This window comes from Alosa alosa, chromosome 20 (genome assembly GCF_017589495.1).
Source record: "Alosa alosa isolate M-15738 ecotype Scorff River chromosome 20, AALO_Geno_1.1, whole genome shotgun sequence".
NCBI lineage: Eukaryota > Metazoa > Chordata > Actinopteri > Clupeiformes > Clupeidae > Alosa > Alosa alosa.
In genome coordinates, this window is record NC_063208.1 from 9,835,494 (window position 1) to 9,860,164 (window position 24,671).

Consider the following 24,671-nt stretch of genomic DNA (forward strand, 5'->3'; position numbering starts at 1 on the left):
CTTGTAATACCACATTGTACCACGTGTGGCTGCTGTATTAAATACAATACATGTCAATGGGAAAGTGTCATGTTGCTTTGTTCAAGACAACTCAAAGCCTGCTGAATTCCACATAGCTTCTTTAAGATTTGCCTAGACCGTCGCTATCTTAAGGGGGCTAGTTGTCAGGTATGGTTGTTCCTGTTCCACCTTTTCCTGAGTAGTAACAGTAAGGCAGACAGCTCAGTGCCTTAAGGTGATGACACATTGGGCATCTTTCGGAGCAATGCGACTGGTAAACACATAGCCAGTTCCATGTCTTCTGATTGGATGATCATGACAATTTGCCTACTGATGATCCCAGAAAAAGAAATTTCGTCAATATCAATGGGAACGTGCCAGAACAACAATACTCAGGAACAGTGTCCAGCAACATTGCTCAGAAAGTTACCCTGTGTAACATAAGCTTTAGACAGTCAGGTATAGTCATTCATTTACATCATGCATGTTGTACCTCAGGCTTCGTTCGGGCATAATTTGTTTTTCCAAAAGCTACATTTGATTTCTCCAGGAGGCTGCGGTAGACATCCATGTCATAAGGAAATGTGAGTGTTCCAAAGGCTTCACCATGACAACATGGAGTTCACCATGCCGCGTGAACTCAGTTGTGCCTAGGTTACCACAATGTCCACATGCAGCTTGGCTCTTCTGTTTCCAAGTAATTCCCTTGGTAACACTGGAACTTGTCTCTCTACCTTTTTACACAGGATTAATGTGTCTCAGTGCAGTATGATCTCAAAACCATGTAAATATAGTTTGATATATAGATGTGTGAGACAGGATGATATGCAGGGCATTTTTGCTACGTTGATCCCATTCATCTCAGTTAAGCCCTAATCCGAGGCAGTACCTGTGAAGAGAGAGGGATGGTTCCAAGGACTCCTGTGGATTACAGACCACAGACTATCAGTAGCAGCAGCAAGGCTGTTGACAAATAGGGGATATTTGTGATTTTGTGTGTGTGTGTTGTTAGAATATTACGGTGATACCATCTCTGAAATCAGAATGGCTGAACAGGAGAGACTGTAGTGCAAGCTCACCATCTCTATGGCATCTCTCTGGCATGCATTGTTGAACTGAATTTGACCTGAAATTGAATACGTTCTCAGAAATATGCACTTTGCCATGAAAGAAGTTTCTCCTCACTGTGCCAGGAATCTACAAAATACATTAAATGTTTGGTTTGAGTAAAATTGTACACTAAGTCATGTATGCTCATGCACTCAACCAGAGGACAACACACACACACACACACACACACACACTCTCTCTCTCTCTCTCCCTCTCTCTCTCTCTCTCTCTCTCTCACACACACACACACACACACACAGACACACTCAGGCACACTCACCTGGCAGGAACAAACAGAAACATATCCCAACTGGGTCCAAACATGCACACAAACCTATTGTCTTAAAACTTCTCACACTTACACAAACATACATATTCATCCAAATTTAGATACTAATGCATACCATACACAGTTTGCACAAGTGGAGGCTTTGGCATAGTCATGTTAGCATTGTTGGTATTTCCCAAACATACACATACATTCACACAGGAGACATGTGTTTAAGCAATGATCAGAAGAGCATGTATTTAAATACCCCACTGGGATGGAATAGACATATATAATAATCATCACAAGAGCAGCACAATACAGCCAACCACGGAGAGAAAGATAGAGAGAACAGGAACAAAGTCAAAGGAAAAGAGGATCAGGAATGCCCCCACACTGGCATCTGAGCACCAGGATCATGGGCATGAGTCTTTGGGCACAAGTGTGCTTCCTCCTCTCCAGACAGGAAATGATGTACGCACAGGGACAACATGGAGAGGAGCAGAAAACCATGCTGCGGACCAATCACAGAAAGAGAAGAACAAAGGGCCAGTCGTCTTAGACACTCCCCTCACTCCCCTGTATGAGATAGCAGACACCCCAAATCAGATTCAGGTCTATGTTTCGGTTTGTCTGTCCCTGTTCTTTGTGCCTAAGCACCATTCTACAACAAAACTGCCATCACACATACTGTTTTTTTTTTTTTTGTAGCATGAACATAGCATTTTCCATAACAACACTGAGCCGTTTGGTGTGCCTAATGTACAGATGCTGGTGATACAGGAGTCGTCACTAACGCAGGGCCAGGGTAGAGTGTTTAAAGATTGGTAGGTAAGAAAGTACAAGTGAAAACAAGAGAAAACAGAAATCGAAAGGGAGGGAGAGGTTGAAGTCAGGGGTCCAAACCAGAGGATTTTGATGATTGATAGGTTTGGTAAACTGAGGGGGGTGGCCTGATTCCCTGACTGACTGCTCCCTCACTTCTAGAAGCACCAACCACTTTCCAAACACCCCACCCAGTCCAACTGAAGAGGGAGAGGCAGATACATTATGTGTGTGTGTGTGTGTGTGTGTGTGTGTGTGTGTGTGTGTGTGTGTGTGTGTGTGTGTGTGTGTGTGCACATGGTTGTCTTTTGATTGTCACTGCTGGAGAAAGACAGAGTTCAGCTGTTGTCCTCTGTTTCTTCTCTTCAGTCTTTAAAAAAGGAGTAAAAATGAGCGAAAGAGAGATGTCCTTGTATCTCCTACAAGTGGGAAAGACAGAGAAAAAATACTTCAGTGCAAGAGCATATGTACATCTTATCTAAAACCATACTTGTACATTTATTAAATTAAATACAATCTTAAGATTTCATACTTGAAAAACATTATTTTAGAGGCAGTAATGTATCAGCCTTCTGACATTGTGTATTGGCCACATTGTGTATACTGTAGGCCGCAGGACAGTGTTTTATGCAAGTTAAAAGAAACAAAACCGTATTAATACCATATTAACTGCCCCGTGTATTAACCTCATAGCTGAAGAAATTTAGCTAAATCAATGTATTAGCCGTGGCTAATAGTTGAGAAAATTACAGTTATTACAATACATTTTCCCACATCTGCCCCATTGGTATGGTATATCAGCATCAGTTTAAAATAGCGTCTAAGACAATACAACAGATACTGTACTGAGAATGTGTGATTGTGTAAATAGGAAACCAACAACTGATAGCCATCGTGTTGATCACTAGTAACTTGCCACTAATTTACCACACTAGTGACAGATGAGCTAACATTAATTTGAGTGTTTCATACAGATGACCCAGGGACATTTTTACAGTAATGGACGTGGAACTACACTCTTAAAACAAATGTGTTGAAAACTCATCTCTGTGTCCAGATAGGGACAACACATTCATTTTAAGAGTGTAGATCTGACACAGATGGCTGCTCCCAAAGGTTTTCCTGTATTTCACACATAATGTAGTTGCCCAGCATCAGTGTTTTTACATAAGATTGATAGAGAAACCCCTTCAAAATACATTGCATTCAGAGCAAGAGATGCATTATGAAAACCTAAACCTAACCTAAATTTGAGTCCAAAACAAAAACCTGAACATCTGGGGGGGGGGCGTTGCACTACAGCACATAACAGATAAGCATCCACAAGGTAGGCCAGACCTCACCTGCGCTGCATTGCCATGGAGATGTCCTCTAAAGGCTGGTGAAGCAGTCCTCACTGGACTGGTCAAGCAGCTGGCACAGCACACCCCCTCGCATGTACTCCTCCGGGTCACACACCCCTGTGTGAGGGGGGGCTCTCTGTACAGGGCCAGGGTAAGGAGAAGGGGGCATAGCTCTCAGACCAGGGCTCATCATGGGCAGGTCTCGTTTGGACGCGTTTCGGGGATCCTCGTAGGCGTGGGGGTTGTACCAGCAAGGGGAGGAGCTGTATCTGGGCGAGTCGTACTGCGAGATCTGCTCCTTACTCGCCGACGAGCCACACTGAGGCAGGAGGCGGGGAGTTGGGGAGAGGGTGGGGCTAAATGTCCTGGAGGAGGAGGAGGAGCAGTAGGGCTGAGAGGGAGGGGCCTGGGCTGGTTTGGGGTAGGGCTTCAAGACATCCAGTTGCACAGATGGGCTGGGAGAGAGGGAAGTGGAGTCGGTGGGGTAGATCTGAGAGGCGCGCTCATCAGAGGAGGCGGTCGAGCTGTGCCCTGAGTATGGCGAGGGGTACTCGCAGGTCTCAGGGCCGTGGCTCAGCGGGGATAGGCTGCTACTGTCTCCGCTGTAGTAGTCCAGAGTCTCCTGGAACATGCTCCTCGTGGGAGACTTCTGGGACGGCAACTTGGATTTGGTGGTAGAGCGCTCCCTCTGGCATGGCGAGTACCCATATCGCCCTCCTCGGGACCCCCGTGAGCCCCGACCCCCGACCCCAACCCGCTTGGACCCTGAACTGTGAGAGGACGGGCTTACAGGGGACCCTGGAGGCACGGTCACTGAAGGACAGGCCTCTTTCTCACCCTGTGGGCTTTCACTTTGTTTTCTCCTTCCACGACCTGGCTTGGACCCGCCCTGGAATAGCATGCTCTGGCTCCAGTTGTAGGAGGGACCGGTAGAACTCTCATTCCAGTCCATCATCAGCTTCTCCAGACTTGATAAACTAGACTGTCCTTCGACCACAGGCACCTCCCTTTGTCTGTAGGCCCCCCTGCCACCTCCACTAATGTGTGAGGAGTCAGATGATGACTCAGAGAGGGTGTCTGAGCATGCTCTTTGCTTGGTTTTCTGAGGTGTGTAGTTTGAGATGTCCAGGATGTCTTTGGACTCTGGAGATGTTGTGGCACCAGTGTACTCTGCATAGCTGTGGTACTGGCTCCCCACAAAACCCTCGCTCCCTCCCCAGGCCTGGCGGTACCCCCACTGACCTGCAAACTGCCTATACTCCTCAGGCATAGAGCCAGAGGAGGAGGCGTGGTGGCTGGATTTGGACATCATCATGTAACCCCCTCCTGGAGATGTGGGGCCGTTCCCCTCCCCTCTCATCAGGGCTGAGTGGCCAGGACTATAGGCTCCATAGCTGCATTTGGCTGCGGGCTGGTAGTTTGCGTAGCCCATCTGACACTGGGTGGAGGGAGATGACGAAGCCTTTGCCCCAAAACCAAAGCTGCAGTCACTCGCCCTCTGCTGGGTGTGGCTGGGAGAACTAACGGCTCCTGCTGGTATGTGAGGGTGTGTTCCAGTACTGCTGGTATAGCCAGAGGGAAAAGGGGCATAACCTGTGGAGGGGTGTGGGGAGCTAGGGGAGCGGGACTGGGAAAGTGTAGAGGACTTGGAGTAGGAGGGCGTAGTTGGGGATATTTGTCCATATGGATAGGAAGGTCTGACTGGGGTGCTGCTACTGCTTTTAGTCTGGGGCAGACCTCCATCCACAGGAGTACTTTGTCCTTTAGGGCTGCATTTGGGGAATGCAGGGGACCATCGCTGGGGTGATCCCTCAAATCCCACGGGGGGCTTGCGGGCAGGGGGACTGGACATGTCTAGCAGGTCAGAGGAGTCATCTGAGTCGAGCAGCGAGCGGAAGTACCCTGCAAATAGTCCCTGGGCCTCGTCTCCACCGCTGCTCTGAACTCCTGGGCTGCCATACATTCCCCCACTGCCCCTTCCCTCAGTGCAGGACAAGGAGCCATATCTTCCCCCTGTCTCTCGCTCAGGTGTGTTCTTACCCTCCCAGGCCATACTCCCATTGGCCCAGTCATCGCTGGCCAATCCCTGGCCAGCTTTGAGCTGTCCATTTTTGCGTGAGCGTCGTTTGCGAGGTGGCTTCTCACCTGGTGGGGCCATAGGATCCACCTCCCCTGCTTGTTTTTTTTCCGAAAGCGAGGCCCTGTTCATCCCTCCAGCCCCACCAAGTCCACCTCCCTTCCCCCGTTTCCGTGGAGCCCCTGGTTCAGACGGCAGAGCCTTTCGTTTCTTCCCGATTGTCTCAAAAAAGTCACAGAAGGAACTTTTGGGGCTACTGCCTCCCATGCCTGCAGCACCTCCTCCTCCTCGCAAACCAGCCCCGCCACCTCTCCCTCCCCTTCTCCGGAACCCAGAGAGTCTTTGAAGGAGCGCGGGGAGTGCAGGGTTCTGCAGCGAGGCACTGGCACTCTCGGGCTGCGTTGGTGTCCAACATCGCGGTGGGGAACAGCGTCCAGTGGGGGGAGGCTGCCGCGTTAAGAAGGCCAGCTTGGACAGGACATCAGCATACTCAGTGTATGTGTCATTGGTTTCAGTCACATAGCAGGGCTGAGGCGAGGGCAGCTTGACCCGCCTGCGTCGCCGTGGTTTCTTGGGCATGTTGGCGTTGCCTCCCGCGGCTGCAATGGCAGCAGCAGCTGCCCGGGTCTCCTTCAGATCAGGCTGGCCAGGCAGGGCCTGTTTGGGTGGTCGTCCACGGCGACGCTTCAAGATGACAGGTAACTCGCCAGGGGGAAACATCACCATGACACTCTTCCCATTGTTCTTCATGCGCAGCAGGGCAGTAGGCTCACGAGGAGGTCCCTCTCCCTCTTTCCTCTGACTGCCCACACCCATGTTTGCCTCCTTACTACCTCCTACCCACGACACTGCCTCTAGTGAGGAGATCTTATAGCTCTTCTGCCGGCGGCTGAGGTGCACAGGAATTCGAGGTACCTTCACCACAATGCGCCGTGCACCCCTAAACCTACCCTTCCGTTTGATATGAGGGGGACAGCCCATGGGACAGCTGGAGGTTCTTGTTGGTGGAGTGGAAAGGGGTGGGGGTGGGGGTTACAGGGGGGTGCAGGAGGAGGAGGAGGAGGAGGAGGAGGAGGAGCAGTAGGAGAAGAAATCTCAGGCGTTCGTTCTGTTTTCACCCGCTCAATCTCTCCTCCTCTCCAGTTTTTCTCCTCTCTCTTCACTTGCCTTTCCTCCTCCTCCATCTCGTCCTCTTGCCGGTCCTTTGTGCTTTCAGACACTCGACGAAGCCGGCTAGACTTGCGCAGGTGGCTGGGGAAGCGGGGTCGCCCAGAGCTCCGCAGCGTGTACTTCCTCTCTAACTCGGCAGGGCTAGAGATGGGGACATGGCCTGTGTTGCAGGTCGTTGTGGTGTGGTTTGGCTTGGTGTGGTCAGGAGGAAGGGGTGTGGTGGGAGGGGATGTGTGTGCAGGTGCCATGGGTTTGAGCAGTGGCGAGGGTGTTTGCCTGTGTGTTTGTGGCTGCACAGTGGAGGATTCCAACTCCATCTCAGGGTGAGTGTCCCCTTGTGTGTAGGATGGTGTTTGTGACTCTGTGTGCATGAGGGGCTGTGCCGTGTGTGTTGTCTCCACCTGCTGCAGGGGCGTCGCAGTGTCGCTTTCCAGGTGGGTGTAAGCGCGGCGGTCTGATCGGTCCTGCTGCGCATTCGCGTTCGCCGTCTCCTCGTTCCTGCGCCTGCACACATGACGCTGGTTGTCATGGCTGCGCAGGCCGTTAGCAAGCGTGTGAGAGGGGTAGACACTGTAGTGCAGCGCGGAGGCCGAGGGGGCGGGACCTATGGAGCCACCGGCCCCCGTGGCTCCCCCGCCCGCCCCCCAGGCCTCCGGCTCCACGCACTCTTCCTCCGCCACCCCCCCACACACAACGCGCACGCCTCCTGACCTCAGCCGCCCAGACAGGCCGCTCATGGGACTGTGTGTGTGTTTGAGATTGCCCCCCCTGTGTGTGTGTGTTTGAGATGCCCCCCCTGGTGCTTTGCACAGTCCAGTCTGAAGAAGTTTGCTTTGTTGGTTTAGCTGTCAAAATATGGGAACCTCTTCCTCTGGTCCTTCTTCTCCAGAATCCCCAGTAGGAAATGGGCTATCACACAAAATCCTGAGGGCACACCAAGGAACAGAGACGTATTAATACTACTTCACTGAATTGCAGGTCTACTGTCAGTGTCAGTCATATACAAACAGTTCTCTCATTACAGTTATACACATGTAGGGTGTTACTATATATTACGTACTACCTAAATGCTATGATGACCAGTGTTTTAATTATCGTTTCCATAATGTATGACTAAACATTCCCATGATAGTGCATTCCTGTTTTTTGACATTATGATAGATATGATAGATATATGATATTTTTATCATTTTCAATGTTTTAAACCATGAGGTAATTTAAACCATGAAGTAATTTTAGCTAAAACTACTTCATGGAACTCATTTGTGGCTTTTGTCAAATGACTAATGCATTACCTTTACTGCTTTGGCATCCATTCCCATTTCTGAATCTGTGAGGAAATAATACAATATCAGTCAGATAGTAATGCCTTTCAGCCTTTGTCCCACATCCTGCATATTGAAACTAGATGTACCACAAAGCGGTACAAAAAACGCTTGTCAATTTGTCTCCATCCCCTACTTTTGGGGGTTGCCTTTGTGTATGTACAGCAAATGAGTGTGTGCATGTGTGCTTTGCTTTTGTGTATATGTGTGCTTCTTTTATTTGTGAGTGTGAAGGTAATGGTGTGTGTGTGTGTGTGTGTGCATGTGTCTGCTTGCCTGCATGTCTGCATGTATGTGTAAGTGTTTGGGGGTGTGTGTGTGTGTGTATGTTCACTTGTGAGTGTGTGTGTGTGTGTGTGTGTTTGTGTGTGTGCGAGTCTGTTTGTAGTGTGTGTGTCTGTGTGTAGTGTGTGAGAATGTCTGTTTATGTGTGTGTGTGTGTGTGTGTGTGTGCGTGCCTGCATGTGTGTTTTATGTGTGTGTGTGTGTGTGTGTGTGTGTGTGTGTGTGTGTGTGTGCGTAGTGTACAGTCACTAAATGTACACATATATTCATTTATTGTATGGTCCCTCATGACCGGAATTCCACGAAACTTGGCATGCATTCACAGTGTGTGCAATTTTGTGCAGTTTTGAACATGTCAGCCAAAGATACCTGTGATTACAACGCCTCGGTTTTGCTTTTTGTTCAACTAGGTGGTGCTATACATCAAATAAGTGGATATTTAAGGGGTTCACATGGCCCCTGGAGGCCAATATACAAAAATTGGTCATCCTAGGCCCTACAGTTCTCGAGATATTCACAGAAACTGTGTCGGGGGAAGATCGAAGCGAAAATCAATGGTTCGGTGTCCTCCTTGTGCTATGCCAGCGTCATAATAATGCTTCACATAGGGCTGGGACGATAACTGCATAGACCTCTGAAGTTCGCCTACAAAAAAGCTGCCATCTTTGATATCATGTATCTTGCGATTTTTCCCATGGGAAAATAACATGGGGGTTTTGAATTATTGCACCTGTTAAAACTTTCGCGGGGACGAAGAAGTCTGAAATGCAAACGTTTTGCTCGACACACTTTTGTCCTCTGCCTTCAAGTGGCTCCTGTGATCTTCCGTACGTTAAGACGGCAAACTTAAGATTTTGGGTTTTGGGACATGGATTCAAGGTTTTCTAAACAAAACTTCAGAACTAATCATCAAAAGATGAAGCAAACCTGATCTTTTGCGTGCGTGTTGGGGAGCTCAATGTTCCAACATTCCATTTGTGTTTACTATGCGAGAGTAGGGGAGAACCGGCACAATCGTAACACTTTTCTAATATACATACTTTTATTATGCTGATTATAAAATTCTATCAATATGAATTAACAAAATAAATTTTAAACTTTATGTAATTATGCTGATCATAAAAAACTATAAATCATTAACAAAATAAAAACAAATGAATTCCAAAATATTTTCAAATGGCAAGCCATCATTTTCTGTGTGTGTGTGTGTGTGTGTGTGTGTGTGTGTGTGTGTGTGTGTGTGTGTGTGTGTGTGTGTGTGTCTACAGTAGGATCGCCACTGATGTGAATGATCACACAATATTCAGTATTACTAATGGCATCAAAGTGGTGGAGGCCCCCAAATCAAATCAATACTGTGATTCCCGGTCCATGCTCTGACAACAGCTGAGATATGGAATGTAAATGGAGAGCGATAAAAAGTTGACCTTGAAATTGTGCCGATAAAGGCAGCGCGATGAAAAATGTAGGTGCACCTAAATTTTGAGCTGGTGCACCTAAATAAAAAAGTTAGGCGCACCAGTGCAACTTGTGCAAAAAAAAGTGAGTCTGGAGCCCTACAACATCCAGTAGTCAAGTTTTCTGAAAAGTTGGCTTTCATCCAGTGGCTGAGAAGAAAGCAGTGAAGGTACTCATCATCAAGAGGCTATGATGGCCATCTATCAAACTGTGTAGACATGGGTGCAGCCAGTAATTTCCTCTGCTATTTACACAGGTGTTTATAAGCCAAAATACAGAATACAAATATTCCTTACTCAATTTGATAGACAGTATATCCAAGTTTTAGGTTAGGTAGGTTTGTGTGAGAGTACATGTACTGTGCATGTGTCTCATACAAAAATACAGATGTTTTTCACATATATCTGTATGAGACATTTTTCTGAATGTAAAACAGTGCTAAAGTAGAATGTCATATTGTACTATTTCATGTGTGAGAAAACATACATTATTTGTATCAAGTCCCTGATAGATATGTTGCAGTCACTAAAACTCTCAAGACTGGAATCTGAAAATGGTTTTTAGTGTCTTCCTCACCATGAGGAATAAACAAAGACAAATACAAAATAATACAAACCATTGGCCTTCTTGTGTCTCTGAATCAGTGACCTAACCTGTGAAGGCCCAAATCTCTCCATGTTAATAAGTGTGTTTTGTGTGTATGTGAACATTTATATGCCTATCACAGCTGTCTATATGTATTTGTACCTGAGTTTAGCTGGCTGGTCTTCAATATGAGTATAAGAGAGTATGTGTGTGTGTGTGACTATTATTCAGAGTCTGTCAGTGATTGATTGAGTAGCCTAATGTCTGTCTCTCTCTCTCTCTCTCTCTATCTCTCTCTCTCTCTCTCTCTCTCTCTCTCTCTCTCTCTCTATCTCTATCTGTGTGTGTGTGTGTGTGTGTGTGTGTGTGTGTGTGTGTGTGTGTGTGTGTGTGAATGTGTGTATGGGTTGTAGAAAAAAAAACCTCACTCAGTTCTAAGGGGAGTGCAGTTGTTGCTAAGATACAGGCAGGAGCTTTGACAGCATGTGAGGGTGAGAGACAGAGAGAGAGAGGTGGGGGGGAGGGAGAGAGACGGTGAGAGAGTGAGGGAGCGAGAGAAAGGTGGGGAAGAGAGATGCAGGAATGGAGAGAGAGGAGTAGCAGGGAGAGAGATACACAGGGAAAAGAGAATGGGTTGGAAAGGAGACAGGAGCAGGAGAGAGAGAGAAAAGGAGAGAGAGACACAGAGAGAGATAGAGATAGAGCGAAAGGGAGAGGGACACAGAGATAGAGAGAGAGAGAAAGGGAGAGACACACAGAGAGTGATAGAGAGAGATAGAGAGAGAGAGAGAGAAAGAGGGACTAAGAGGAGAGAGGGAAGGGGGGGAACTGGGTCACGGGGTCCACGGAGACACACAGTGACACTCTGCAGAAATGCAGCTGTCATCATAGGCACACACACATATATAAATGCACAGACATGCAGGCTTGGAGAAATTAACTGACTGTCCTGATAGACACACATAGTGTTTTCTTGCACTCTCTTAGACACATACAGGCACACGCATGCAGACACACACACACACACACACACAAGCAGTGTTCTACAGGCTTCTGTAGTCTTACTCCCCCTGTTTTTCTTGTACTCCTCTCTCTCTCATTCTCTTGTTCTTGTGCTGTTCCTCCCCCCCCCCTCTCCAGCTGCAGGAAATTCCTGATGATCTTCATCATTAGGGTCTGTGTTAAACTCAGCCTTTGCCAAACATGCACACACACACACACACACAAGCACACATATATCCACACATACATACACACACACACACACACACACACACCTCTGTACACGTGTGTGTTCATGTAATGCGTGGCTGTAGTGGCACTGCTTTGCAAGAGTAGACGTGTGGAGGTTATTTTAAGACCAGCAGAGACCCTAAACACCCCTAGCCTTTTCTTTCTCTCTCACACACACCCTCTTCTCCTCTGCCTCACTCCACCCTCTTCCTCTCCCCCTTTCTTTCTTTTTTTCTCCCTCTCTTTTCTTCTCCCCCTCCCCCAGGCTCTCTCTCCCTCTCTGCTGCTCCTTCCTTGGGTCATGTGATCAGAACTGCCAGCCAGGAGCAACCAGGCAGCTTCTCTCCCTTTCCTTCTCGCTCCCTCTTTCTTTCCCTCAAACTCACGCCCCCCACACCGCCCACCCCCCCTCCGCCCAGCCCCCCACACACACACACACACACGCACTCGTCTGCAAGTATATCAGCATATCTCTCTGTCTGTACCGCGTCTTCCTCTCACTGTCTCCATCTGCCTTCATATTCTAGCACTTTCTCCACTCTTGACATATTCACCCATATGTTCAGTCCTCGCCTTAAACTTCGTTGTTTGGATGAAACGAAAGACATCTACGATAGACACTCGTAATGACCATTCTGAACAGATGCTGCAACTTTTTTTATATGTCCCCTCAGCTTCCTCCATCTTTTCCTTTGTCTGCTTCTCCATCTTCTGCTATTTACTCAGATGTCCTTCGCTGATTTTTTCCATCACACACAGTGACTGGAAAACATCACCAACAAACCTTGACACCGCTCCTGGAAAGGCCTGCAATGGCTTCAACTTCCTGCATCACCTCCCCCACAAGCCGCCGACAACACCATCAACACCCGTTCCTGTTCCACAGTTGCCGTGGGAGACACTGCAGTGGAGTCGGTTGCCAAGGAGAGGCTGCTGGCTGTCTGTTTAAACAACAATGTCTGTCTTCTACGCAATCTAGTTCTGTAGAAGGCCTGAAGACACACACACACACAAACACAGTGCGAGCATGCCGTCTTTATCTCTCAGTCCCTACATGGACGTTATCTTCAGACATTTAGTAATCTAATCGATCATATCTATCTGATAAACACAGTCAATGATGTGATGCGTATCTCTTGTCAATAGTTTATAAGAAATACAGGCAATAAGAAATAAAATCCACACAAAGTTTTTAAATTAAATGTAAATCAGGTTTCTCGGCCAAGTATACTTGCGTACACAAGGAGTTTGGTCTCTGCATTTATCCCACCTGTGAATTAGTGAACACACAGAGCACACAGTGAACACACAGTGAGGTGAAGCACACACTAACCCAGAGCAGTGAGCTGCCTTGCTACAGCGGTGCTCGGGAAGCAGTGAGGGGTTGGGTGCCTTGCTCAAGGGCACTTCAGCCATTCCTACTGGTCGGGGATCAAACCGGCAACCCTCCGGGTACAAGCACAAAGCCCTAACCAGTAGGCCACGACTGCCTCTGAATTTTTGAATGACATTCAAAGTCTCTCAACCCCTTTACTGATGAAATTGTCTTCCTTGAGATGAGAGCTCAAGAGTATGTGTGAGAGTGAAGAACTGGTAGCTAGACAGACAAGCAGACAGAAAACAATCGTTTGCGTTGTGGAGTTCCAGTTAAATCATAGTGCCCTTGACAATGTGTCCACTAAACACTTAGCTTAAAAGACCTCTGTAATACACATTAAACACACTGTATGTTTTTAAATTCCATTATTTTAAACTGTTACATATTTAATATTGGGCCAAAGGTACAGCAAGACTTGTAGACTGCCTTCACACAGGTGAGACATGGCAACAATAGGGCTGGACATCTGTTACATAAAAGTTATACAAAAAGTAATTGAAATCATTAGCCCCATAACCAGATTGAATATGGCTGATTTGTTCAAATACTGCACTGCATTGAAAATGAATGCCATTTTTTGTAACTGAAAAGGCTGAGCTGGCAAGTATGAGTAGAATTGTGTGGTTACAACAGAAGATCCCTTCACACATTTTTGTCCTGTGAGAAATACTGTGAAATATAAAACAAATACTGAAGATTTTGATTCAAAAGTGAAAAACTAATGGAGACAATAAGACAAGAAGATCGATGCATATATTTGAACAGGACATGACATAAAGGGATAAGCATTCTAACAAATTAAAATGTACAAAAATAGATAAGGTATACTAGATACACACAATATGGACACACACACACACACACACACACAAAGCTGGGACAGAACAGAGGTTTTCACCAAAAGCAGCTCTGTGTCTGTGTCTTCTTAGTCAGACACCCTCTAGTCACTCTCTCTGTTTTCCCTCTACTGATCCCTCTCTCACACTCTCTTACTTTTCCTCCGCCCCTCCCCTCTCTCTTGCTATCCCTCTCTTTCTCTTGCTATTCCTCTCTCTCTCTCTTTCTCTTGCTATCCCTCTCTCTCTCTCTCATTGTCTTTTTGAGATGTAGAAAGGCACATTCATCCATCTTTACCCCATTTATACTAATATCACCCCCATCTCTCTCCCTCTGTCTTACTCTATCTCCTCTTCAGCTTCTGTTCCTCCTTCCTTTCCCTCCATGGCCTCAACTCCCTCTTTCTGACTCCCTCTCTCCCTTTCTTCTCTCTCTCTCCCTCTATCTCTCACTCCCTCTCTCTCTCTCTCTCTCTCTCTGGCAGTGGAAGTGTGTTCCCCAGGGGGAGCAGGGCTCATTAACTTGCAGTAGACAGAGACAGAGAGAGAGAGAGAAAGAGAGAAGAAGAGAGAGAGAAGAAGAGAGAGAGAGAGGGAGGAGAGACCAAAGGGGAGGGGAGAGAGCAGCAGAGAGAGGTATAGAGAAAGGGAAAGAGAAAGTGTGTAGGGAATGAGTCAGAGCAAAAGAAATAAAGAAAATAAATGGGATTCATTTATGTGACCTATACGATGTAAATAACAGTAAACTTCTGATCTCTTTCCTATCTATGGTATCTGATTAATCTGATTCAGTGATTCAATCTTGAAAGCCATAAGCAAAAAATATTTCAAGCATTTCATTTAGCCTTCAAGTGCCCTGGATGTTGTGTCTATGGTGGTCTGTGGTTGCTATTTTATATAGAATAGTGGCAAGGGTGTTGTGAGGTTGTTGCTACTGTATGTTACATTAGGTGGTCACTTTGGTAGCTAGCCGACTGCAGTGGAAGTTATGTTGTAGCTGAGGTGTTCCTGAGGTGGTAGCCTATGTCTCAGTGAACATCCAAGGGTATAAGGCTAAGTCTTTTTGGAACATGTTGCTTCTTTACCAGATGTCAGGTTTCTCTCTATAGAAGCAACTAGAGTTTATTGATTTTCCCGTTTTACTAAAAAAAACAGGATCAGCGTCTTGTGTTGACTTTTTAAAGCACACACATATCAACCTTTAACCCGTACATCTCAATGATTACCCCAGACTGTGAGTCAATGTCATTACAGTTGCCCAAAGGGCCTAAGCTGCACTTACTTAGCATAGCTGAGCTTGAATGGCAAATGTTATCCAATTTCTCTTCCACTTATGACTGATACTGTTACCATACAATTGGTCTAAATGTCAGGTTCAAATGTGTTCCACTGAAAACGTTAAAAAAAGACTCAAATGGCAAGTGGGATAATGCAGTGTTGAATCATACTGTATAGTAGGCCTAGTGCCCCTGTACAAAAACCAAAAAATCCACATTGAAGGTAACTAACCTAATTGAAAGGCCAGTCAGAAAAAACTCCTTAGTTTAATTACTTGTCTGATAATGGATAGTTGGCTTTGCTTTAAATTCTAATTGTTCAAGAGTGCACTAATCATTTATTCCGCTATAATCATTTAATAGGAATTGTTATTGTATGACATACTGTAGTGTGTTTAAGTCTAGCTAACATAGTTGATTGCCAAAAGATCAACCAACATACACATGCACACCCATCAAATTCCGAAGGTGGATGCTTGCCTTGTAGACAGAAAAATGATGGACTAATCCTCCAATAGCTTTGGACTGATTGGGTGGGCAAAAGTAATTGAACTAAATGAACTAAAGTATTTTAAACAAGGTCGATTGGGTCATCAAGGATGGTATTAATTTGCAGTACTTTACACACAGCACTCCATCAACAGTTTGGCTAAAATCCTAAAAACAAGTCAAAGTCTTAAACTTAAATGGGAGAAAAATATGAAGATGAATGATCCCTTAGAGCTACAGTATGACACAATCCCCAGAGGAAAATATTGGCATAAAAAAAGAGTGGGACTAGATAATTGGGTTTCATCACACTACAGGAGACAATGGTTTCTTATGTATGACATAAGGTATTGGACAAATAATATGACAAAGTAAAAAAAAAAAAACACATTATGTGTAACACATCCTAAGGGGATATTCCAACTTTCCAGCCCTTGAGTTTTTTCCAACCTGACACTCATTCATAAAATTCAGTTTTATTTATTATGGTGGCCCCATCCAGGAGATTATTTACAATAATGGGAGCCTCCTCCACAACCATGATAGCCTATCTTATGATTGTGTGTGAAGTTTATGATTATGCCTCATTCATCTACATCTGCAGTTAGTCAACACTGCTGATAAGTAAAGCATAAATAAATCACCTGCCTCCAGTTAATCATTAACAGAATTGGATCAGGCAGGTAAGATTTACAGCACACAAAAGCCATAAAACCAATATTACCCTGTTGAAAGGCACAACACCCTGCTAAAAAATGACAATGACTTGACCATCTAGGAACAGGCGTGTTCAATTGTCGTCCATCCCTTGCAACTTCAGATGACCCTAGTCAATGTCCCTCCCGTTTGTGGAGTATGGTCACAAATGTGTGATTAATGTTGGCATCTGAAGGTAAAGTCCAATTTGTTGTAGCAATAACTCCTCAAAAGACTAGATTTTTTAGAAGAACTCAAAAGAATAGATTTTTTAATAGAATATTCTTAATGCTGCTTGGGTTGTAACAAACAGTATGCCACTTTGATTGCCCGTGACTGCCACATATAGGGTGTGTGCTTCACCTCACTGTGTGTTTCACTAATTCATGGATTGGGATAAATGCAGAGACCAAATTTCCTTCACAGGATCAAAAGAGTATATGTACTTATACTTATACATGAATGAATGGAAATAGCAGTAACAACTACTGTACAGAGGTCTAGTGACCTAAATCATACATTTAGCTATCACAACTGAGCCAGCAGCAGCATGGACTGATTTATGAGAGCTACTGGGCCACTGGGCCACTGTCACAGACACGAACCCCCCCCCCCGCCCCCGCCCACTTCAGAAAGTTGGTAAGTCAGCTAAGCTCTGACCCCAACCAAGAAAACAATTTTTCTCAGAAAAATCACCCCTTGAATTATGACATCTGGCGAGTTTTGTAGAAAGAAATGGAAAGATTGAGACCTACAAATATGACATAACCATTAACGGATTCAAGGCATCTCAATGCCAATTGCAAAGCATGATTATCACACATAGCGTAACCTGTGTTTTTTGACTGAGGGGTCCCATTCAGATATCAGAAGTGGAGACCATAGTAACGACTTCACACAGAGGCTTGGGCTTCAGGGCCCCCTGAGCTCTTGGGTCAATGGACCTGGGCCCGGTAGGCCTGTTCAGTAATCCATCCCTGAGCAGTAGTTCACACACAGTCTAAGCTGGACAACTTTACTGGCTACACTTACATCCACTAGGCTCCATCATCCCTGCTTCTGCCATGTCTGCTAACCTGGCCTCCACCTCTACTCCACTCCACTCTAGAGCAGGGGTTTCCAACCTTTTTTGGCAGGTAACCCTATTTTGATGTCACATGTTCTATGTAATGTACTGGTCAATTGTAATATATATCAGCCGACCCCATTTGGATTTCAGACCCCACATGGGGTCCCGACAAATGGAGTAAAATTTAATGAGGTCCAATACTCCAGGTTTGACCAAAAATATATCTGACCCATTATTGCTGTGCATACACAAAGCGCAACATACCATTCACAGGACCATAAAAGGATGATACAGTATATCTGCTGCTATAAAAAAGTCTTTATGTTTTGACAGAATTTGCCTATAAAGTTAGTCTCCAAAATCAAGGTGAGATGTAGCATTGCTGTTGTAAGGCTGCCACCACACTGGGAACAGTGAACTCTTTCTGTTTACTGTAGAGCAAAGTGCAGGGTATCTGTATTTTTACAAGTTAAAAATAATACCATCACTATGAGCATTGTCGACTTATAGTATGTGAAACCTACCACGATTCTTCAATTTAGCCTAATTTTTGGGGAAAAAGTGCTGAATGCAGTCCGATGACTGATAGTGGTGCTTTGCTAGTTGATAACTTTGCCAGTGTAGACAAATTCGCTAATAAGGATAGCGACAGACAGGTACAATAAAACAATACACTGAACAACAAAATCTGACATTCTGCTCATTTAATGCCTGTCCTCCAACAATTCAAGACATTTTAAGGCATTTCAAGAGTTCTTAAAGAAGACTCCTTTAAGACTTTTAAATGGTCTGTGGAGACCATGCTCTGGGTCCCTCTAGCACAATCACACAGCCATTTTCAGAGGTTCAGACCACTGTGCTGCCACAAGGTTAAACTGAAACAGATAGGACTCCAAACTGCAAGTGTCATATAGTCGAAACTTTATAACTCTTTTTGGATGGTTCTTTGCCTTTGGTGCGGGACTGAATCCAGTGCAGGACTTCCCTTCCCACACTGAAGGTTACAGATGCAATACTCATACCCTTTTAAAGTCACAGTTCAGTTTGGCTTTCTGTTTTTGTTTAGTGTTGAAATGGATTTATAACATGTAATGACATGTAACACAGATAAAACTGAAGAACAAATCAAGGTAGTTTGCCATGAGGTAAAGGACAAACCCTATTACATTATAATAACACTGTTATAATACTCAAGTAATACTATAATGGCCACCCCTTCTCTTAAAACTCCTAAACACCAATCCAGTAAGGGCATATCTGCACTGAAATTGAATTTCTGTGAAAGGTCAACAGCCCACCATAAGTCAAGAGTTACTTTCATATAGTAACTACTCTATTTCAAGTATTGGCACACCACTGCAAAGCTGTAGGCTCATGATGCAGCTGTTGCATAGATAGCATACAAATATTCCACAGGAATCATTCACAGATTCATGTTACTGCTTGTAAGCAGACATCTTTGAAAGCCACTATAAATAACAAACATATCACTACTTTGAACTTATTATAGTCAATTTTATCAGGTAGCATATGTTCTGGTTGCTGGTTTTACAGACAATGTATAAGATACACCCCCATCTGTTCAATGGGCTCCACTGACTAGCCACTCGCATCTAATTCAAGTCATTGCTTACCAAGTGATGTCTGGGTCCTCTCCTACTCATAAAGGCTTATGTTACCCCTTGCCGCTACGTTCCTCCAAGGAACATCGTCTGGCACTGCCGCCCCTACACACACAGCCATCCAGACTATTTTCGTTTGTAGCTCCCTTTTGGTGGAACGACTTACCACCAACAGGGAGCTACCAGAGTAGGGGCGTCCCTCTCTAACTTCAAAAAGCTCTTAAAGACCTACTTCCGTGAGTACCTCCTCTCCTAACACATCTAACAACCCAACACACCTAACATGCACTTACTATACACTTACCATGCACTTCCTTTCTTCCCTCCTTCGACTTCTACCTCCTCCTTCTTCTACCACTATCTCCTTCAACTACACTTTCACTCAAGGGCGCTGGTAAATAATTTGGGCCCTATAACAGACAACAATTCTGGGCCACCCCATAATATATAGAGGGGGGCTCTCTGGGGGCCCCCTGTCAGTGCTGGGCCCTTAGAATCATCCTACAACCCCTTGGATGTTATTCCTCACTGTTGCTTAGGATAAATGTCTGCTAATTAATAAATGCAAATGAAAATGATAAACATGGTTTGATGAAGTGTTGATTGGATTGATATGATATTGAATTGATATTGACAATCTGACTCAAATTTTTATCAACAGCTGAGAAATTTGATATAATGACAGTATGTGTAACAGCATGTGCATGGGATTACTCACATCTCTTTTGGGTTATCTTTGTGGGCATAAATATGAATATCTAACTACTTTTCTTTTTTTTTCACAGGAGAGTGCCCCCCTTTCCAGGAGTAATAAATTAGCAAAGAGGTCTGGGAAGGGCAACATGATGATGAATCATATGCACACAGATGTTTGCCATTTCTATTACTCAGCACTAGTTCTATTGTTGTTTGAACTTTATCATCCAGAGTAGGCTAATACATAAGGTCGAATAATATAAATTGTACTTTGACAAATGTGAAGAGTGAAAGGGTTCAGAGGCATCCGATGCAACACTTTCTCTTTCAAGTTCCTTGGGTGTGTCAATGAACTAATGTTTTAATAGTTATGGTTCTTTGGTATTATAAACAGTTACAATAAAAAATATAATATCACAGTAGCTTACTTTGTGTGCTCATGTGCCTTTTTTTCAGCACAGTACACACTCTGTAGTCTAACAATGAAAAAGCATGTGCCAAAGATGGGCGTGTTTTGGCTAAGAAAAACTGTGTTAAATTGGTCCATGCAAATATCTAGTTATAGGAGATGATAGTTGTACATTGATGTGCTAGATAAATCCCACTACCCTAATTAATTTACCATGTTGACTGTCTACACAAGCAGTAGAATACTAAGTAGTACTGAAGTATCCACATCTACAATATTACAATACATGCTGCATATTTGTTTTGCCTTCCACATCAACATCAAAATAAATACAATCCTGAACAAAAGCTTTGACTATATCTGACCTCATGTTTAATGTAAGGTGCAAATATGCCATGGGCAAGTTTTTGGCCACAGATGACGGTGTATAGGTGAAAGTATAAGTATATATACTTTTTTGATCCCATGAGGGAAATTTGGTCTCTGCATTTAACCCAATCGGTGAATTAGTGAAACACAAACAGCACACAGTGAGGTGAAACACACACTAATCCCGGCACAGTGAGCTGCCTGCTTCAACGGCGGTGCTCAGAGAGCAGTGAGGGGTTAGGTGCCTTGCCCAAGGGCACTTCAGCCACAGCCCACTGGTCGGGGCTCGAACCGGCAACCCTCCAGTTATAAGTCCAGAGTGCTAACCAGTGGGCCACGGCTGCCCAAAAAAGGTGTACTCAAAAATTGGTAATGTACTTACAGACACATACCAGACTACTTGTTGCTGATGTACTTTGAGATTTTCCACTGTGTGTTTATTTTATGTGTGAAATAGAAATCCAAAGAGAGTAGTTGCATATTGGATACTTAAATTTGAATGTGTACCAGTTTGCATCTTTGAAGTCTGTCTAGACAATTAGATAACGGATCATGGCTCTGACTCTAAAGCAGAAACGTGTTAGCATGCACAAACTCTTGAGGAGACATATTCAAAGCCGTTTCTTAACAAATTAGCGAAGAAGAGATTATTTCCATCAGATCTATTTAGCGAAGTAGCTGGCTGTTGAAAGACAGGTTGTACAACAAGCATTTACACTGGAACTCCTGTGTAATAGGAGGCGGTGTAGTGACATGATGCTCTGCGTCTTTCTCCAAATGGCAGTTAGAAAGTTTGCCCATCTACAAGACTGCCTCACTTTACTGCATACCTGTGTATGAGTCAAGTCTGATGATGTGTTTCTGTAGAGGTGGGTACTGGTTTTAATAGACCCTTGAAACAATGAATGAGCTTGCTGTTTCATTACACTGCCGTTTACTTCAGAAATCCTTGTAGTCTTATTATATCTATCTGTCTATGATTGAAGAACAATTATTTTTATGCTGTGCCTTTCCACTGAGGACCATTGGTCAGGATTTTCAAGTGGGACCACTGACAATACTAATGGCATTGGTATTACAGACATACACAACCTACAGCCCCGACCCAGACTTTAACAGACTAGATATAATCACTCTGTGAACGAGTCCTCATAGGTGAGGCAAGGTGATTTGTTTGTACAAAAATGACAAAAGGAGCAATTGGTCTCAGCAAGCCTGTTGCCTGTTTCACATTCCTCATGTGTTACCTGAAGTATGTGTATGGGTGAACACACACACACACACACACACACACACACACACACACACACACACACACACACACAGCAATCCACCTACACAGATGGAGACACATTTTGCTGTGCCTCTATTCTCTCCCTTTTTAATAATTAAAGTGGCTGCATCTCTCTGGTTACTGTGGGCTTGTTAGTGAAAGAAACAGAAAAAAGGCAGATAAACAGATATACACAGTGCTTATGTGTGCATGCATGACACACACTAACTACTACCACCCTCTGAATATGCAGTTCAAAGGTTAAGGTGAGCTGATTCATACTGACAACAGCCCAAAATAGTGGGATGGATAGAAAGAGAGACTTGTTGAATGCATTCATGTAGGTCTGCATCTGTAGGTCTGTAATGTGCAAAAGGTTACCTAAGTAGATTTTTATGAGTCTCTCTCTCTCTTTCTTTTTCTCTCTCCCCCTCTCTCTATCTCTCCTTCTTTGTGTGTGTGTGTGTGTGTGTGTGTGTGTGTGTGTGTGTGTGTGTGTGTGTGTGTGGTTGTGGTTGTGTGGGGGTGTGAATTCATGTAGACACTCATGGCATGAAAGGTCTGTCTCAACCAATAGGATGATTCCAGCTGTTCTGGTTGGAATACAGGTCACCATGGAGATGTGAGCTGTCAGACTGACTTACATTCACACAAAATGAAACCTAAACTATCCAACTGTTGTACAGGTTACATAGAGATGCATAGCACATTCATATACTACTCATAGGTGTGCGAGCTAAAATGATTTAGGCACCTGACAACCACAGGAAGACCATGGCACAAGCGTCATCCTCACCATAATAGACACGAACATTTGAGGCTGTTGTCATGACAACCTGTGCATCGATACTGACAGAGAAATCGTTTGCATACTGCCACCATGTGAGCAAGGTTTTTAATCTCATGTCAAATGTCATAAATACGCGCGAACTGTCAAAACACAATTTTTTTATCCCGTCACGGACTCCACTGCAGCATTTACATAAATAGCTAGGAAACATTACTATAACATCTTGTTACCGTAAGCTAAATTCCTGTCAGATGAAGACCCTCTCATTGTCTAACAATGTGCATTTGTGTGTATATGAGTGTGTATGTGTGAGTGTATGTCTGTGTATCCGTGCGTGCGTCTGCGTGCGCGCACGCGTGCGTGTATGATTATACTAATCTGAGGCGGGTTTTAAAGAGAGGTGGCGCGTGGGGCTGTGTTCTGCCTCTTGGTCATCCACAATCAGTATCCAGTGGTCGTTTTCTCATTAGCATAATTGTATCTGATCATCGATAATTACCGTTTTGTTCGTACATCCCGTGACAAGTTTGAATTGGGCTCAATATTGCGCGTCGCTGACCGTTCAGGGGTAAAGGTATTTAAAAATGTCTGAAGGAGAATTCTGATCATGAAGGGCTTCATAACGGTACATACACCGTGCCCACACCAGCTGCAGATGTACCTGCTCTTTATAGTATGTGACATCGACGTAGAACATAGATAACACAGGCATACAAACACGTGTTAAATTAAAAACAGCGCGAGGGGAGGGAATAAAAATATTGCCAGGGAGCACAGATGCTGCTCGCGCACTCACTCACCAGGCAGAGCCAGCCGTGTACTCCGTCTTGCTGCAGCAGCGGCGGTGTGTTCCTCTCGCGCTCCTCTGAGCTCCCGCGGTAGACTTACAGAACCTACAGCTGCGATGCCAACCTCCGCGCACTGCATTTTTACCTCATGTATGCATGAAGCATGAGAACACTCCACTGTTCTCCTGCTAATTTTGATTTGTCCAGCAGTGTCTTCCTCCCTCACTGTAACACTCGATTCGGAAACAGGCTGCTGTGATTCGGCATCTGGACCAAAAAAAAAAAAAAAATAATAAAATATGAAGTGCTTCTGCTGCCTCAGTGCCACCCTGTAAAAACGATCATTTTTGCTTTACGATGACTATATGGAGCTGCCTGACGTTAGGTGACGAGAAATAGAGCGATTCCGAGAGAGAGAGAGACAGAGAGAGAGACGAGGAATAGTGATTTACGGGCTGTGTTCCTTGCGCCCTCTGCAATTCCGACCAAGAGGAATGTGGTTTGCGCGAGCTGCAGACGTGCCTTGAGTTTGGACGCATCCGGGACACCGTAGTTAACATCGGGATTGTTCTGCACTCAAGAATTATGGGGAATGATGTTTTTATTTAGCTGTTTGTCTACGGTCTTGCGCAATCCTATATTATTTGTATGAGGGTGCCTAGGTCAGGTGTGTGTCAGTACTGTATTTGGGTTAAGGTGTATGTGGTATGACATATTGCTGAATAAGAGCAGTCAGAGCAGCTGTGGTATTTCCATCAACAACAACACAACACATAAGATTTCACAGTTAATGTATTACCTCTCCAGGCAGGGGAAATTGGAAATTGTTCAGATTTAAACATTGTCTACACACTTCCAAATATATGAAAATGTAGCATTAAGACATTCACAAACACAGGAGAAGATTGAAGTTCATAGAGGAAGGCCCTTTCAGCCTGCTTTCTTTTTATTTCACAGACAAATCTTTTTTTTTCTTACTGTCATTTTCAATGTTTTATGTCACTGATGAAAAGTCATAAGCAAGAAAGTCCAAAGAGAATTGTTGTGCAGTTGCCATTCAATGTATAAATTGACTTTTACAGTGAAAACAAATAACAGTTAATTTGGTTTTGTAGCACTTTATTTTAAATGTAAAAAATAAACCCATAGAAAAACACTGCATTCGGCTATTTGACAAATCTCTCTGCCCCTTCCTGCCCTCCCATAAGCAATATAGAAAGCAGACAGGGAGAGCAGTAGAAAAACTCTAAATGACCATATCAAGCAAACCTCCAGCCAGCAGAAGGAGCTGCTGAGCAAT

The 24,671-nt window shown here is 44.6% G+C and overlaps 1 protein-coding gene across 1 annotated transcript; it reads right to left on the bottom strand.

Annotated features, from left to right (window-relative positions):
- Positions 1-1,617: 1,617 nt before the first annotated feature.
- Positions 1,618-23,851, bottom strand: ahdc1 (AT hook, DNA binding motif, containing 1). Its single transcript, XM_048230187.1, has 5 exons — positions 23,384-23,851; positions 8,089-8,123; positions 6,647-7,717; positions 3,547-6,611; positions 1,618-2,622 (listed from the first exon to the last, which is right to left on the bottom strand). The coding sequence occupies exons 3-4, from the start codon at positions 7,528-7,530 to the stop codon at positions 3,575-3,577; spliced, it is 3,921 nt and encodes a 1,306-aa protein (XP_048086144.1). The 5' UTR covers positions 7,531-7,717; positions 8,089-8,123; positions 23,384-23,851; the 3' UTR covers positions 1,618-2,622; positions 3,547-3,574.
- Positions 23,852-24,671: the final 820 nt, after the last annotated feature.

Bases quoted from the DNA above. Each gene is read 5' to 3' on its own strand.
- ahdc1 (XM_048230187.1), bottom strand. From the start codon at position 7,530: ATGAGCGGCCTGTCTGGGCGGCTGAGGTCAGGAGGCGTGCGCGTTGTG. The intron at 6,612-6,646 runs CCACCCCTTTCC...AAGAACCTCCAG, and splicing joins CCCCCCTGTAACCCCCACCC to CTGTCCCATGGGCTGTCCCC.